The following is a 17,444-nucleotide window of genomic DNA, read 5'->3' on the forward strand; positions in this document are numbered from 1 at the left end:
GGCGCCCCCCTTTCCCCAGGGATTACACAAGGTGGCGCCCCCCTTTCCCCAGGGATTACACAAGGTGGCGCCCCCCCTTTCCCCAGGGATTACACAAGGTGGCGCCCCCCCTTTCCCCAGGGATTACACAAGGGGGCGCCCCCCCTTTCCCCAGGGATTACACAAGGTGGCGCCCCCCCTTTCCCCAGGGATTACACAAGGTGGCGCCCCCCCTTTCCCCAGGGATTACACAAGGTGGCGCCCCCCCTTTCCCCAGGGATTACACAAGGTGGCGCCCCCCCTTTCCCCGGGATTACACAAGGTGGCGCCCCCCCCTTTGCCAGGGATTACACAAGGTGGCGCCCCCCCTTTCCCAGGGATTACACAAGGTGGCGCCCCCCCCCTTCCCCAGGGATTACACAAGGTGGCGCCCCCCCCCTTTCCCAGGGATTACACAAGGTGGCGCCCCCCCCTTTCCCAGGGATTACACAAGGTGGCGCCCCCCCTTTCCCAGGGATTACACAAGGTGGCGCCCCCCCTTTCCCAGGGATTACACAAGGAGGCGCCCCCCCTTTCCCAGGGATTACACAAGGAGGCGCCCCCCCTTTCCCAGGGATTACACAAGGAGGCGCCCCCCTTTCCCAGGGATTACACAAGGTGGCGCCCCCCCTTTCCCAGGGATTACACAAGGAGGCGCCCCCCCTTTCCCAGGGATTACACAAGGTGGCGCCCCCCTTTCCCCAGGGATTACACAAGGTGGCGCCCCCCCTTTCCCCAGGGATTACACAAGGTGGCGCCCCCCCTTTCCCCAGGGATTACACAAGGTGGCGCCCCCCCTTTCCCCAGGGATTACACAAGGGGGCGCCCCCCCTTTCCCCAGGGATTACACAAGGTGGCGCCCCCCCTTTCCCCAGGGATTACACAAGGTGGCGCCCCCCCTTTCCCCAGGGATTACACAAGGTGGCGCCCCCCCTTTCCCCGGGATTACACAAGGTGGCGCCCCCCCCTTTGCCAGGGATTACACAAGGTGGCGCCCCCCCTTTCCCAGGGATTACACAAGGTGGCGCCCCCCCTTTCCCAGGGATTACACAAGGTGGCGCCCCCCCTTTCCCAGGGATTACACAAGGTGGCGCCCCCCCTTTCCCAGGGATTACACAAGGTGGCGCCCCCCCTTTCCCAGGGATTACACAAGGTGGCGCCCCCCCTTTCCCAGGGATTACACAAGGAGGCGCCCCCCCTTTCCCAGGGATTACACAAGGAGGCGCCCCCCCTTTCCCAGGGATTACACAAGGAGGCGCCCCCCTTTCCCAGGGATTACACAAGGTGGCGCCCCCCCTTTCCCAGGGATTACACAAGGAGGCGCCCCCCCTTTCCCAGGGATTACACAAGGTGGCGCCCCCCTTTCCCCAGGGATTACACAAGGTGGCGCCCCCCCTTTCCCCAGGGATTACACAAGGTGGCGCCCCCCCTTTCCCCAGGGATTACACAAGGTGGCGCCCCCCCTTTCCCCAGGGATTACACAAGGTGGCGCCCCCCCTTTCCCCGGGATTACACAAGGTGGCGCCCCCCCCTTTGCCAGGGATTACACAAGGTGGCGCCCCCCCTTTCCCAGGGATTACACAAGGTGGCGCCCCCCCTTTCCCAGGGATTACACAAGGTGGCGCCCCCCCTTTCCCCGGGATTACACAAGGTGGCGCCCCCCCTTTCCCAGGGATTACACAAGGTGGCGCCCCCCCTTTCCCAGGGATTACACAAGGTGGCGCCCCCCCTTTCCCAGGGATTACACAAGGTGGCGCCCCCCCTTTCCCAGGGATTACACAAGGAGGCGCCCCCCCTTTCCCAGGGATTACACAAGGAGGCGCCCCCCTTTCCCAGGGATTACACAAGGAGGCGCCCCCCTTTCCCAGGGATTACACAAGGTGGCGCCCCCCCTTTCCCAGGGATTACACAAGGTGGCGCCCCCCCTTTCCCAGGGATTACACAAGGTGGCGCCCCCCCTTTCCCAGGGATTACACAAGGTGGCGCCCCCCCCTTTCCCAGGGATTACACAAGGTGGCGCCCCCCCCTTTCCCAGGGATTACACAAGGTGGCGCCCCCCCTTTCCCAGGGATTACACAAGGTGGCGCCCCCCCTTTCCCAGGGATTACACAAGGTGGCGCCCCCCCTTTCCCAGGGATTACACAAGGTGGCGCCCCCCCTTTCCCAGGGATTACACAAGGTGGCGCCCCCCCTTTCCCAGGGATTACACAAGGTGGTGCCCCCCCTTTCCCAGGGATTACACAAGGAGGTGCCCCCCCTTTCCCAGGGATTACACAAGGAGGTGCCCCCCTTTCCCAGGGGTTATACAAGGTGGTGCCCCCCCCCTTGTATAATTATACAAGGTGGTGCCCCCCTTTCCCAGGGATTATACACAAGGTGCCCACCCTTCCCAGGGATTACACAAGGTGCCCCCCCCTCCCCAGGGATTACACAAGGTGCCCCCCCTCCCCAGGGATTACACAAGGTGCCCCCCCTCCCCAGGGATTACACAAGGTGCCCCCCCTCCCCAGGGATTACACAAGGTGCCCCCCCTTCCCAGGGATTACACAAGGTGCCCCCCCTTCCCAGGGATTACACAAGGTGCCCCCCCTCCCCAGGGATTACACAAGGTGCCCCCCCTCCCCAGGGATTACACAAGGTGCCCCCCCTTCCCAGGGATTACACAAGGTGCCCCCCCTTCCCAGGGATTACACAAGGTGCCCCCCCTTCCCAGGGATTATACAAGGTGCCCCCCCCTTCCCAGGGATTATACAAGGTGCCCCCCCCTTCCCAGGGATTATACAAGGTGCCCCCCCCCTTCCCAGGGATTATACAAGGTGCCCCCCCCTTCCCAGGGATTATACAAGGTGCCCCCCCCTTCCCAGGGATTATACAAGGTGCCCCCCCCTTCTCAGGGATGATACAAGGTGCCCCCCCCTTCTCAGGGATGATACAAGGTGCCCCCCCTCCCACTGGTTATATAGGTGCATTCCCCGCTTCCAAAGGTTATATAGGGGGCCCTTTCCCAGAATTAAATAGTGCACCCCCCCTTTCCCAGAGGTTATAGTACCCCCCTTTCCTGGGGTTTATTTAGTGTGCCCCCCCACCTTCCAGGGTTATATAGGGTCCCCCCCTGCCTTGTGAGGTTATAAAAGGTGCCCCCCTCCCCAGGGATTACACAAGGTGCCCCCAAGGTCCAAGGATTATATATGGAGCCCCCTTACCCAGTGGGAATATAGGGGGCCCTTTCGCAGAGTTAAATAATGTGCCCCCCACTATCCCGGGTGTTATAGTCTTACCCCCCCCCCCTCCCAGGGGTTAGAGTCGCACGCCCTCCCCCCTCTGGGCATAATACAGAGATGGCCCCCCCCCCCCCAAAGATTTAGATATGGGCTGTCCAGGTAGGAAGGCCTGGGGGGGGTCACCCAGGAATCCCCCCCAACATATCAGAGCCCCCCTCCAGGAATCCCCCCAATCAAATCAGAGCCCCCCCCTCCAGGAATCCCCCCATCACATCAGAGCCCCCCCCCATCACATCAGAGCCCCCCCCCATCACATCAGAGCCCCCCCTCCAGGAATCCCCCCCATCAGAATTCTATAGCTCTGAGCCCCCCCGGGGATATATAATCTCTCCCCCCTTCCCGGTTATCACGGAGCTCTCCCCGGTATATACACACACAGCATTTCATCCCAACCCCTCCCCCCTCCAGAAAATGATTCCACCCCACCGATCTTTCCTGATCAGTCACCCCGGGTAGGGTGCGAGGAGCCCGGCATGACTTCCCAGGCGAGCCCGAGGCTTCTTGGCCCCCACTAGGCCGCAGTGCGGAAGCGGCCGAGGCCGCCCCGGGGAAGTCCAAACCCGCTCCCCGCCGCCTCCTGTCCGAGCCCCCCTCCCGCTCACACCCTTCCTTCCGCCCCGACCCCGGGTGTATCCTCCCCCCGCTTCCCCATCACCGGACAACCCGGCCGAGCTCCGTCCTTACCTGCGGCTCCTCCGCTCTCTCACCACGTGACCTCCCTTCCGCCCCGCCCCCTCTCACGTACGCTTAGCCCCTGACGTCAGGGCGTGCTCTGCGTTCCACCGGAGGGTGGGGAGAGGGGGCGGCGCTGCGTTCCACGCCTCGCTCGGTAGGCTGGAGGGGGGGTGGGCGTGTCCTCTGAGGGAAGATGGTCATGTGATTGGAAGATGGAGAAAGTAGGGGGGAAGATGGCGCGCAGCACCAGTAACTGGCTGTCCGGGGTGAATGTGGTCCTGGTGATGGCCTATGGGAGTCTGGTGAGGATACACGACACCCCTCGGGGGGCCACAGGGGCCCCTAATGTACTTTATAACAACCAATCTCTAGCTGTCATGGGGCCCCTACAACTGGGGAGGGAAACTTTGGGGGTTGCTAGGGCCACAGTGGGGCCCCTGAGGGCTGTATAGAGATGGGGGGCCAGTCTGGAATAGGGGCCCCTGGGAAATGGGGAAATCGTTGAGATATCGGGGGCCGCAGGGGCCCCAGAGAAGATAAACAAAGAACTCATTGAGATATAGGGGCCCCCAGTGTAGTTGGGAAATTATTGAGAGCCACAAGGGCCCCGGAGAAGATAAATGAGTAAATCATTGAGATATCGGGGCCACAGGGCCCCCGGAGAAGATAAATGAGTAAATCATTGAGATATCGGGGCCCCCGAGGGCTGTGTAGATTGGGGGCCACTCTGGAATAGGGGCCCCCGTGAAATGGGGAAATCATTGAGATATCGGGGGCCCCAGAGAAGATAAACAAAGGACTCCATGAGATATAGGTAGTGTAGTGTAGTTGGGAAATTATTGAGAGCCACAGGGGCCCCGGAGAAGATAAACGTGCAACTCCTTGAGATATAGGGGCCCCAGTGTAGCGTTGATGGGATATCATCGAGTTATCGGGGGCCCCCAATGTAGTGTAACGTGAAATTCATTGCAATATCATGGGCCCCAGTGTAGTGTAACTGGGAATTCATCAAGATATCGGGGGGCCCCCAGTGTAGTGTAACTGGGAATTCATTGAGATATTGGGGCCACAGGGGCCCCCAGTGTAGTGTAACTGGGAATTCATTGAGATATTGGGGCCACAGGAGCCCCCAGTGTAGTGTAGCTGGGAAATCATTGAAATATAGGGACCCCAGAGAAGATAAACAAGGAAATCATTGAGATATAGGGGGCCCCAGTGTGGTGTAGCTGGGAGTCCATCAAGATATTGGGGCCACAATTGCCCCAGTGTAGTGTAGCTTGGAATTCATCAAGATATCGGGGCCCCCAGTGTAGGGGAGGGGCGGGCCTCCCAGATGTGAAAAGCCTACTACAGTGCGGCCCATCTCACCAGGCTGGTGGACGTCCTGCAGAGCCGAAACATTGGGGTGGCCATGGAAGTAGAGCACTCCAATGACACGGCCAAGAGTAGTCGGGAAGTAAAAGTGTAGCGTTGATGGGATATCGTCAAGATATCGGGGGGGGGGGGGCAGTGTAGTGTTACTAGGAAACCATTGAAATATAGGGTTCCCAGAGAAGATAAACAAAGAACTCATTGAGATATAGGGGCCCCCAGTGTGGTGTACCTGGGAAATCATTGAGATATTGGGGCCACAGGGGCCCCCAGTGTAGTGTTACTTGGGAATTCATTGAGATATTGGTGCCACAGGGGCCCCCAGTGTAGTGGAACTGGGAATTCATTGAGATATTGGGGCCACAGGGGCCCTCAGTGTAGTGGAACTGGGAATTCATTGAGATATTGGGGCCACAGGGGCCCCCAGTGTAGTGGAACTGGGAATTCATTGAGATATTGGGGGCCCCCAGTGTAGTGGAACTGGGAATTTATTGAGATATAGAGAGATACAAAGTAACATTGTTTATAAACATTGATCAGACGGGAGATAGAGATACAAAGTAACATTGTTTATAAACATTGATCAGACGGGAGATAGAGATATACAAAGTAACATTGTTTATAAACATTGATCAGACAGGAGATAGAGAGATACAAAGTAACATTGTTTATAAACATTGATCAGACAGGAGATAGAGAGATACAAAGTAACATTGTTTATAAACATTGATCAGACAGGAGATAGAGAGATACAAAGTAACATTGTTTATAAACATTGATCAGACGGGAGAGAGATACAAAGTAACATTGTTTATAAACATTGATCAGACGGGAGATAGAGATACAAAGTAACATTGTTTATAAACATTGATCAGACGGGAGATAGAGATATACAAAGTAACATTGTTTATAAACATTGATCAGACAGGAGACAGAAAAGTACAAAGTAACATTGTTTATAAACATTGATCAGACGGGAGATAGAGAGATACAAAGTAACATTGTTTATAAACATTGATCAGACAGGAGAGAGAGAGATACAAAGTAACATCGTTTATAAACATTGATCAGACGGGAGATAGAGAGATACAAAGTAACATTGTTTATAAACATTGATCAGACGGGAGATAGAGAGATACAAAGTAACATTGTTTATAAACATTGATCAGACGGGAGATAGAGATATACAAAGTAACATTGTTTATAAACATTGATCAGACGGGAGATAGACACACGTGACGCCGTTCTTCTCCCTCCCCGCAGGTCTTCGTCCTTTTATTCATCTTTGTGAAGCGGCAGATCATGCGATTTGCGATGAAATCCCGGAGGGGGCCGCACGTTCCGGTGGGGCACAACGCCCCCAAGGTATGCGGGCCGGATATCGGGGGAGGGGGTGAGGGGGGGTGTCGCTTCTTATCCGTATGTCACTCGTCTTTCTCTGTTCCAGGATCTGAAGGAGGAGATCGACAACCGACTCTCCAAAGTGCAGGACATAAAATTCGAACCGCAGCTCCTGGAGGACGGAGACGACCGGCTGCTGCAGCTGGACACACCCGGTGAGGAGACGCGGCCGCGCTCTGTACTCCTCATACCATAGAGATACGACAGCGAGGTGACCTCTGATGACCTCTTTTATCTTCCAGGCGGGTTCAACTATCTGTATAGGATGAAGACGTTGGATGCTGTAAAACACTCAGGTGAGTTCCTCCCCAAGCTGGCCAGTAGATGGTCAGAGGATCTCCTGGGTGGGAATAGGACCCCCGCGGTGCCGGCTGCAGTGTACTCGGCAAATGTGTGTCCAGTGAAGGAATTGGGGTGATCCGAGGGGTGAAGATGGAGGAATTGGTGTGATCGGAGGGGTGGAGGAATTGGGGGTGAAGGTATTGGGGTGATCCGAGGGGTGGAGGAATTGGGGTGATCCGAGGAGTAAAGGTATTGGGGTGATCCGAGGTGTGGAGGAATTGGAAGTGAAGGTATTGAGGTGATCCGAGGTGTGGAGGAATTGGGGGTGAAGAAATTGGGGTGATCCGAGGAGTGAAGGTATTGGGGTGATCGAGGAGTGAAGGAGGAATTGGAGTGATCCGAGGAGTGAAGGTATTGAGGTGATCCGAGGGGTGTAGGTATTGGGGTGATCCGAGGGGTGAAGGAGGAATTGGGGTGATCAGAGGGGTGGAGGAATTGGGGTGATCAGAGGGGTGGAGGAATTGGGGTGATCAGAGGGGTGGAGGAATTGGGGTGATCCGAGGAGTGAAGGTATTGGGGTGATCCGAGGTGTGGAGGAATTGGAAGTGAAGGTATTGAGGTGATCCGAGGTGTGGAGGAATTGGGGGTGGAGGAATTGGGGTGATCGAGGAGTGAAGGAGGAATTGGAGTGATCCGAGGAGTGAAGGTATTGGGGTGATCCGAGGGGTGTAGGTATTGGGGTGATCCGAGGGGTGAAGGAGGAATTGGGGTGATCAGAGGGGTGGAGGAATTGGGGTGATCAGAGGGGTGGAGGAATTGGGGTGATCAGAGGGGTGGAGGAATTGGGGTGATCCGAGGAGTGAAGGTATTGGGGTGATCCGAGGTGTGGAGGAATTGGAAGTGAAGGTATTGAGGTGATCCGAGGTGTGGAGGAATTGGGGGTGGAGGAATTGGGGTGATCGAGGAGTGAAGGAGGAATTGGAGTGATCCGAGGGGTGCAGGAATTGAGGTGATCCGAGGGGTGGAGGTATTGGGGTGATCCGAGGAGTGAAGGAGGAATTGGAGTGATCCGAGGGGTGCAGGAATTGAGGTGATCCGAGGGGTGGAGGTATTGGGGTGATCCGAGGGGTGAAGGAATTGGGGTGATCCGAGGGGTGAAGGAATTGGGGTGATCCGAGGAGTGAAGGTATTGGTGTGATCGAGGAGTGAAGGAGGAATTGGAGTGATCCGAGGAGTGAAGGTATTGGGGTGATCCGAAGGGGTGGAGGTATTGGGGGTGATCCGTATTGGGGGTGATCCGAGGGGTGGAGGTATTAGGGGGGAATCGGGGGGTGGAGGAATTGGGGTGATCCGAGGGGTGGAGGTATTGGGGGTGATCCGAGGGGTGGAGGTATTGGGGTGATACGAGGAGTGAAGGTATTCCCGAGGGATGAAGGAGGAATTGGGGTGATCCGAGGGTTGCAGGTATTGGGGTGATCCGAGGGTTGGAGGTATTGGGGTGATCCAAGGGTTGAAGGTATTGGGGTGATCCGAGGGGTGCAGGTATTGGGGTGATCCGAGGGGTGCAGGAATTGGGGTGATCCGAGGGGTGCAGGAATTGGGGTGATCCGAGGGTTGGAGGTGGAGGAATTGGTGTGACTTGAGGGGTGGAGGAATTGGGGTGATCCGAGGGGTGGAGGAATTGGGGTGATCCGAGGGGTGGAGGAATTGGGGTGATCCGAGGGGTGGAGGAATTGGGGTGATCAGAGGGGTGGAGGTATTGGGGTGATCCGAGGAGTGAAGATATTGGGGTGATCCGAAGGGTGGAGTTATTGGAGTGATCCGAGGGGTACAGGAATTGGGGTGATCCAAGGGGTGAAGGAATTGGGTTAATCCGAGGGGTGGAGGAATTGGGTTAATCCGAGGGTTGGAGGTATTGGGGTGATCCGAGGGGTGCAGGAATTGGGTTAATCCGAGGGTTGGAGGTATTGGGGTGATCCGAGGAGTGAAGATATTGGGGTGATCCGAAGGGTGGAGTTATTGGAGTGATCCGAGGGGTACAGGAATTGGGGTGATCCAAGGGGTGAAGGAATTGGGTTAATCCGAGGGGTGGAGGAATTGGGTTAATCCGAGGGTTGGAGGTATTGGGGTGATCCGAGGGGTGCAGGAATTGGGTTAATCCGAGGGTTGGAGGTATTGGGGTGATCCGAGGGGTGCAGGTATTGGGGGTGATCCGAGGGGTGCAGGTATTGGGGGTGATCCGAGGGGTGGAGGAATTGGGGTGATCTGAGGGGTGGAGGAATTGGGGTGATCCGAGGGGTGAAGGTATTGGGGTGATCCGAGGGGTGGAGGAATTGGGGTGATCCGAGGGGTGCAGGAATTGGGGTGATCCGAGGGGTGCAGGTATTTTGGGGTGATCCGAGGGGTGCAGGAATTGGGGTGATCCGAGGGGTGGAGGAATTGGGGTGATCCGAGGGGTGGAGGAATTGGGGTGATCCGAGGGGTGGAGGAATTGGGGTGATCCGAGGGGTGAAGGTATTGGGGTGATCCGAGGGGTGGAGGTATTGGGGTGATCCGAGGGGTGGAGGAATTGGGGTGATCGGAGGGGTGCAGGTATTGGGGGTGATCCGAGGGGTGAAGGAGGAATTGGGGTGATCGGAGGAGATGCTGAATTCCAGTAACATTTTTGTTTCCCTCCTCAGACATTCCCCTCCAGGAGAACGCGAAGCACCCCAAATGTCTGGTAGGAAGAAATTTCCGGGCGTTCCTATTGGAGATGAGGAACGGCACCTCCCCCTACAAGTCCGTCCGCAAGCCGCTATTGGACACCCTGCTGGACGGATATGACTCGGCGCGATACGGCACCGGGGTGAGGACGCCCACTTGTGTAGTCCGGGGCTTTTCCCGTCTGGCCCACATTTGTAGCTTTCTATGGACACTCCGCCCCTATGAGGCCCCATTCGGATCTACGCGTTTCGTAGCGGGAAGCTCCAAAATGCTGGAGAAGGGGGGGAAAAAATCAATGATTCTCTATGGAGACGAATCGCATCTCCCCTCCAATCACCTGAACCTGAAGAGCCAAAAAAAGTTCTGGAGTTTTTATTTGCAGCTCAAATTGGGCGGATTTGCTTGTTTTTGATGCGTTTTTATTCCCATAGCAATGAATGGAAACGCAATTTTGCGTGTTTTTTTTTTTTGTGCTCTTTCACGTGTTTCGTTTTGCGTTTTTTTTTTTTTCCGCAATTATATGCTTGAATAATTTTTTTTAGTAATATATGAATAATTACGTGTAAAATACACAAATATCTAAAAATCATCATAAATAAAATAAATTAATATGTAATAATGACCTTAAAAAATATATATAATAAATGATTATTAATAATAAACACCCGAATAAATAAAAAAAACAATCATAATATAATTAATAAAGTAACCCCCTAACCTTTAAAAAAATGTTTTATAATAAATAATTATTAATAACAAACACCCAAATATAAAAAAATAAATAAAAATAACAATCCTAATATAATCTTAAAATAAAATAAACACCCCAAAACAAAATTAATTAATTCATTTTGGGTTGGGGGTGTTTTTTTTTTTACAATTAATTAATTATTTATTACATAGTATAATTTGTTGTATTTATGATTTATTTTTATTTGTGTATTTTTATATTACATTTATTTATTCATTTAGTAGTATTAAAACTAGGGTTGTCCCGATACCACTTTTTTAGGACCGAGTACAAGTACCGATACTTTTTTTCATGTAGTTGCCGATACCGAATACCGATACTTTTTTTAAATGTCATGTGACAGTTTTCAAACCACAATACAGACTAAGGATATTTTCTTTAGAATTATGAAGAACTCTAACTCAAGACATTATGAAAGAATAAAAATGAGTAAAAATGAATAAAAATGTTTTATTTGCTTGTCACGCAGTAGTAAAAAACTCAAAGAATTTTCATAGAACATGTTGATAAATACAAAAAAAGTATTCTATTTAGGTATCGGGAGCATTTGCGCGAGTACGAGTACTCCCGCAAATACTCGGTATCGGTCCCGATACCGATACTAGTATCGGTATCTGGACAACCCTAATTAAAACCCTAACAAAAATAATAAAACCATAAATAAAATAATAAAAATTAATAATATATATATAAAACATTTATTATTATTATTATTATTATTATTATAATAATAATTGTGTATATGTGTGTGTGTGTGTGTGTGTGTGTGTGTGTGTGTGTGTATATATATATATATATATACCCAAATCCTAATCTTAATAAAAAAATCCATAAATAATAATAAGATAATAAAGAAAATATTAAGCCCTAACTCCAACCCCAATCCTAAACCTAACCTTAACGCTAACCCCTTACCCTTTCAATTAATAAATGAATAATATCATTAAAATAAATAAAAGACTAAAAAAAAAAAAAAAAAAGTTTTCTATAGTGGCTAGAAAAAAAACAAAACAAAGGGGAGGTGAAATGTCCCTCTGGGGGAGACAGGAAGTGATGTGAAATCTCTCTCTGGGGGAGACAGGAAGTGAGGTGAAATCTCTCTCTGGAGGAGACAGGAAATGAGGTGAAATGTCCCACTAGGGAGGCAGGAAGTGATGTGAAATATCTCTGGAGGAGACAGGAAGTGATGTGAAATCTCTCTCTGAAGGAGACAGGAAGTGAGGTGAAATGTCCCTTTGGCAGACACAGGAAGTGAGGTGATTTTTTCCCTCTGGGGGAGACAGGAAGTGAGGTGAAATGTCCCAGTGGCGGACACAGGAAGTGAGGTGATATTACCCTCTGGAGGAGACGGGAAGTGATGTGAAATGTTCCTCTGGGGGAGACAGGAAGTGAGGTGAAATGTCCCTCTGGGGGAGACAGGAAGTAATGTGAAATCTCTCTCTGTAGGAGACAGGAAGTGAGGTGGCATGTCCCACTGGGGAGGCGGGAAGTGAGGTGAAATATCCCTCTAGAGCAAACAGGAAGTGAGGTGAAATGTCCCTCCTAGAGCAAACAGGAAGTGAGGTGAAATGTCCCTCTGGGGGAGACATAAAGTGAGGTGAAATGTCCCTCTGGGGGAGACATAAAGTGAGGTGAAATGTCCCTCTGGGGGAGACAGGAAGTGAGGTGAAATGTCCCTCTGGGGGAGACAGGAAGTGAGGTGAAATGTCCCTCTGGGGGAGACAGGAAGTGAGGTGAAATGTCCCTCTGGAGGAGACAGGAAGTGAGGTGATAGTTCCCTCTGGAGGAGACAGGAAGTGATGTGATATTTTGCTCTGGAGGAGACAGGAAGTGATGTGATATTTTGCTCTGGGGGAGACAGGAAGTGAGGTGAAATGTCCCTCTGGGGGAGACAGGAAGTGAGGTGAAATCTCGCCAGCAGGCACACTCTGGCAGAGGTTGTACCCGCCTCCTGTGGTCGGGGAGAGTTTTATAGACTGACTCTCTTGCTTTGTTATGTTTTTCAGGTTTACGGGAAAGCAGAACACGAGAAGTTCATGGAGGCGCTGAGCGAGTTATCCGCCTTGTAAGTTGTTCCATCCGTCCAATCACGTGTGTCCGTGTGTCTCTGTCTTTTCCAGCTGCCGCGGCAGTTCAGTTACTTTGACGTTCCTCTCTTCCCCTCCCCCCCCCCCCTCAGGGTAAAATCCAGAGAGCTGGGAAGCCAGAGGCAGCGCCAATCCGCCGCCAAAGACCTGACCGCCTCGCCGGAACCTTCCGCCTCGCCCACCATCCAGGTCACCTACCTCCCGTCCAACCAGAAGAGCAAACGGGCCAAACACTTCCTGGAGCTGAAGAGCTTCAAGGACAAATATAACACCCTGGAGAGCACCTTGTGAAATGCGGGGATCTCTGCCATCCGATTGGCCGGATTCTTCCTCGCCCCGTCGTTTTGAGGTCACTTAGAGGTGGGAGTCGTGGCGCCGGCGCAGGAGACGCGGCAGAAATCGGCGACAGCTTTACAAGGACTTCCTCAGGAGACGGGCAACCAGTAAAAGGACAACTCCACGAGATGTCGTGGGCGGAGCCAATCATCCTCGGACTTCTTCTACTTCTTATTAACGTTTCTCACCCATCCCCCGCTATTCATACCGTCCCCCATTTATGATATTCTTCATACCCCCCCAAATTATTAGGGGGGGGGGCCCATAAAAAGGGGAGGGGGGACACCGCCATTGCACCAGTTGGGTCTTACTGGGAATTCCAAATTGGAGGCTTAGTTACTGGAAACCATCGTATGATTGATCGATCTCTCCAGCGATCATGCCAAGATATTGGTTTTGGGTGGAGTTCTCCTTTAATTATTTTATAGAGGGGTGGGAATCTTATCGTTTTTTTTAATGTAGACGGTCCCGGGCAGCCAATGAGAGTTGACGCCGCCCCCCCCCCCCCCCCCCGGAATAACGATCGTTCTGGCCGAGGTTTCAGCTAACGGCTCAGGTTTTATATTCTGAATTCAGTCCGCAGAGTTCAGGAAGAGACTGTTCCCCTCTGTATATAGCAACTCCGCACTTTCCTACATCCAGGGGGGGGGTCTTTTCTATGTTTCTTGTACAGTATTAAACATGAGAAAAATATAACTCCGCCTCCGTCTATTTGTATCACCTGGCCCTTCAGGTCTGGTATGGATTTAAAGGGGAATGCCAAAAATGTAAAAAATTGCCCCCCCCCCCCCCAAATCCATACCAGACCCTTATCCGAGCAAGCAGCCTGGAGATCAGGATAAGGGGGAGGGGCGGCGAGCGAAGGCGCCTCCCTCTCTTGAACCACACCAGGCCACATGTCCTCAACATGGGGAGGGTGCTTTGGGGTTCCGCCCATAACGCCTCGTCCACCGTGTTCATGGCGGACAAGAGCTTCTGCCTGACAACCCTGCCCATTGGATGTGTGGGGGGGCTTATCGAAATCTGGAAACAAGGGGCCCCCCCCCATGTGAATCGGTAAGAGTACATTGTAAGTACCAAGTGAGGCAGTTTCGAAATTCTCCTCCGTTCATGGACGGACACGGCAGTATCTTGACCTTAGGGTATTATCCTCCCGCTAGGAGATTGACTAGTAGGGGTGCAACGGATCAAAAAACTCACGGTTCGGAACGTTCCTCGGATCAGGAGTCACGGATCGGATCGGCAAAAAAAAATAAAAAAACTCTCCTCTCCCCCACTGTAATATCCACATCTCCCCCACTGCAGTGGCATCACTAGGGTCGGTGCAGAAAAAAATAGTGTCACATCCCCCCCCCCAGGTAGTAACAGGCAGGCAGACACCCCCCAGGTAGTAACAGGCAGGCAGACACCCCCCAGGTAGTAACAGGCAGGCAGACACCCCCCAGGTAGTAACAGGCAGGCAGACACCCCCCAGGTAGTAACAGGCAGGCAGACACCCCCCAGGTAGTAACAGGCAGACAGGCCCCCCCCAGGTAGTATGACTCCCAGCGGTGTGTCCCACGAGTGCTGGCTCCTCCTCCTCTGTGGGTGTAAACAGAGGGGAGGGCCGCCGCCGGGTGTACCAAGATGTCGTTCCTTTCATAATGTTATGGCCGCGGCTTCGGCCTAGCTCCGGAGCCGCGGCCATAACATTAGGAAAGGCTTCGGCCTAGCTCCGGAGCCGCGGCAATCTGCGGGTCACAGTGTGTGCCGATTCGAATGGGGTGACCCGTTCGGATCACGGATCAACTGTGATCCGTTGCAGCACTATTGACTAGGCAGAAAAACAGCATGTTAAGTGTTAAAAACACATCACACAGTACAGTACCTCCCAGGGGGCGGTTCCCCCGGGTACATCCCCCTTCTCCCTGCATCTGCAGCCTCAGTTTTTTTTCTGCCTAACACAGGAGAATGACATGGCTCCCTGTGGGCCCATGTGCCCTGGGGATTTCTGAAATCCGCCCAGGGCTGTCGGCTTCCACATCCCATCGGCAGCGTCTGCATCACATGGTGGACGATTACCTTGGGGGGGGGGGCAAAACAGAGATGGAGAGCTTTCCAGCTGACGATCCACTGACTTTTTGGGTCATGAGAATAGACCACTCCCCAGAACTTGCCCAGTATGCTACTGAGTTGTTGGGCTGCCATGTATGCAGCGTGCTTTCAAAAGGGGCATTCGGTGCTGCAGGAGGTTTCGTTACTGATCATAGAACGCTTCTGTCCACAGACTCCGTGGACCGTCTGACATTTATAATAAAAAAATAATCAGCCCTGGATTGCCAGCTACAAAGCCCCTGATGCCGATTTCACTGATTGAGGGCTAGATTCAGCATTGATTTACGCCGGCGTATCTATAGATACGCCGCGTAAATTCAAAGCTGCGCCGGCGTATCTTTTTTCTGTATTTAGAAAGCAAGATACGCCGACATTAGCCTAAGATCCGACTGGCGTAAGTCTCTTACACCGTTGTATCTTAGGGTGCATATTTAGGCTGGCCGCTAGGTGGCGTTTTCGGCGTAGAAAATGCAAATGACCTAGATACGCCGATTCACAAATTTACGTACGCCCGGCGCTATTTTTTTACGTTGTTTACGTTAGGCTTTTTCGGCGTAAGGTTACTCCTGCTATTAGGAGGCGCACGCAATATTAAGTATGGCCGTCGTTCCCGCTTCGAAATTTGATTATTTTTACGTCGTTTGCGTAAGTCGTTCGCGAATAGGGCTGGATTTGCGTTCACGTCGAAACCAATGACGTCCTTGCGGCGTACTTTGGAGCAATGCACACTGGGAAATTCCACGGATGGCGCATGCGCCGTTCGGGGAAAAACGTTAATCACGTCGGGTCACCAAGAATTAACATAAAACACGCCCCCCTCATCCACATTTGAATTATGCGCGCTTACGCCGGCCCCATTTACGCTACGCCGCCGTAACTTAGAAGGCAAGTGCTTTGTGAATATAACACTTGCCTCTCTAACTTACGGCGGCGTATCGTAAATGTGATACGATACGCCGCCGTAACAATGCGCGCCCCTACCTGAATCTAGCCCTAAGTCTTTTTTGGGATGTGGAATCTCTGCAGGACTTCGAGGCTGAATAGCTTTGAGGGTTTTCAATCATTTCATCTGGAAGAAAGTTTTTGGCGTAGGTTTCATGGGCGCAATTAACACCCAAAGAGTAATTTTTCAGCACCTGTTTGATAGGTCCATATCATTGCAATTTTTTTACAGTAAGGCTAATTCTTGCTTTTATCAAGAGTACCTCTATAGGGTTACGGTGGGAAGGCGCCACCGATACCCAAAGACCAATATTTACGCACCCGGTACTTCTATACAAAGACCCCTATAACCATTGTATGCCCAATTACTTGCATTTAACCACTTAAGACCCGGACCTTTAGGCAGCTAAAGGACCCGGCCAGTTTTTGCGATTCGGCACTGCGTCGCTTTAACTGACTGTCGTGCGACGTGGCTCCCAAACAAAATTGGCGTCCTTTTTTCCCCACAAATAGAGCTTTTTTTTGGTGGTATTTGATCACCTCTGTGGTTTTTATTTTTTGCGCTATAAACAAAAATAGAGCGACAATTTTTAGAATTTTTTTTTATATTTTTTACTTTTTGCTATAATAAATATCCCCCAAAAATATATAAAACATTTTTATTCTTCCTCAGTTTAGGCCGATACGTATTCTTCTACATATTTTTGTTAAAAATATCGCAATAAGCGTTTATCGGTTGGTTTACGCAAAATTTATAGCATTTACAAAATAGGAGATAGTTTTATTGCATTTTTATAATTTTTTTTTACTACTAATGGCGGCGATCAGCGATTTTTTTCGTGACTGCGATATTATGGCGGACACATCGGACAATTTTGACACATTTTTGGGACCATTGTCATTTTCACAGCAAAAAATGCATTAAAAATGCACTGATTACTGTGAAAATGACAATTGCAGTTTGGGAGTTAACCACAAGGGGGCGCTGTAGGGGTTATGTGTGACCTCATCTGTGTTTACAACTGTAGGGGGGTGTGGCTTTAGGTGTGACGTCATCGATTGTGTTTCCCTATAAAAGGGAACACACGATCGATGACGGCGCCACAGTGAAGAACGGGGAAGGTGTGTTTACACACGGCTCTCCTCGTTCTTCAGCTCCGGGGACCGATCGCGGGACACCGGCGGCGATCGGGTCCCGCGGTCACAGAGCTTCGGACCGGGTCACGGGCACTTAAAGAGGACGTACAGGTACTTGCTTGTGCCCAGCTGTGCCATTCTGCCGACGTATATGTGCAGGAGGCGGTCCTTAAGTGGTTAAGCTTTCGAAAAGGGCGCTTTTCATGCTTGACGTTCTGGTCCCATTGGGGTTCGTTATTTGGGTCCAAACTTTCGCGGTGTTCGAAAGTTCTGGTGCGTACCGAACAGAGGTCCGTTGGGCCCATCCCTACTCTCCTTTGTTATCTTATCTGTACATGTACACTCATTTAGACCCCTTTCACA

At 51.9% G+C, this 17,444-nt stretch overlaps 1 protein-coding gene across 1 annotated transcript; it reads left to right on the forward strand.

Moving 5' to 3' along the window:
* The first annotated feature begins 4,149 nt into the window (after positions 1-4,149).
* Positions 4,150-13,371, forward strand: C10H1orf43 (chromosome 10 C1orf43 homolog). The gene is made up of 7 exons (XM_040326786.1): positions 4,150-4,276; positions 6,609-6,710; positions 6,793-6,901; positions 6,989-7,042; positions 9,710-9,876; positions 12,492-12,550; positions 12,665-13,371. The coding sequence occupies exons 1-7, from the start codon at positions 4,187-4,189 to the stop codon at positions 12,861-12,863; spliced, it is 780 nt and encodes a 259-aa protein (XP_040182720.1). The 5' UTR covers positions 4,150-4,186; the 3' UTR covers positions 12,864-13,371.
* The last annotated feature ends 4,073 nt before the right edge of the window (positions 13,372-17,444 follow it).

This window comes from Rana temporaria, chromosome 10 (genome assembly GCF_905171775.1).
Source record: "Rana temporaria chromosome 10, aRanTem1.1, whole genome shotgun sequence".
In the NCBI taxonomy this organism is placed as follows: domain Eukaryota; kingdom Metazoa; phylum Chordata; class Amphibia; order Anura; family Ranidae; genus Rana; species Rana temporaria.

Bases quoted from the DNA above. Each gene is read 5' to 3' on its own strand.
- C10H1orf43 (XM_040326786.1), top strand. From the start codon at position 4,187: ATGGAGAAAGTAGGGGGGAAGATGGCGCGCAGCACCAGTAACTGGCTG. The intron at 6,902-6,988 runs GTGAGGAGACGC...TTTATCTTCCAG, and splicing joins GCTGCAGCTGGACACACCCG to GCGGGTTCAACTATCTGTAT. The intron at 9,877-12,491 runs GTGAGGACGCCC...TATGTTTTTCAG, and splicing joins CGGCGCGATACGGCACCGGG to GTTTACGGGAAAGCAGAACA.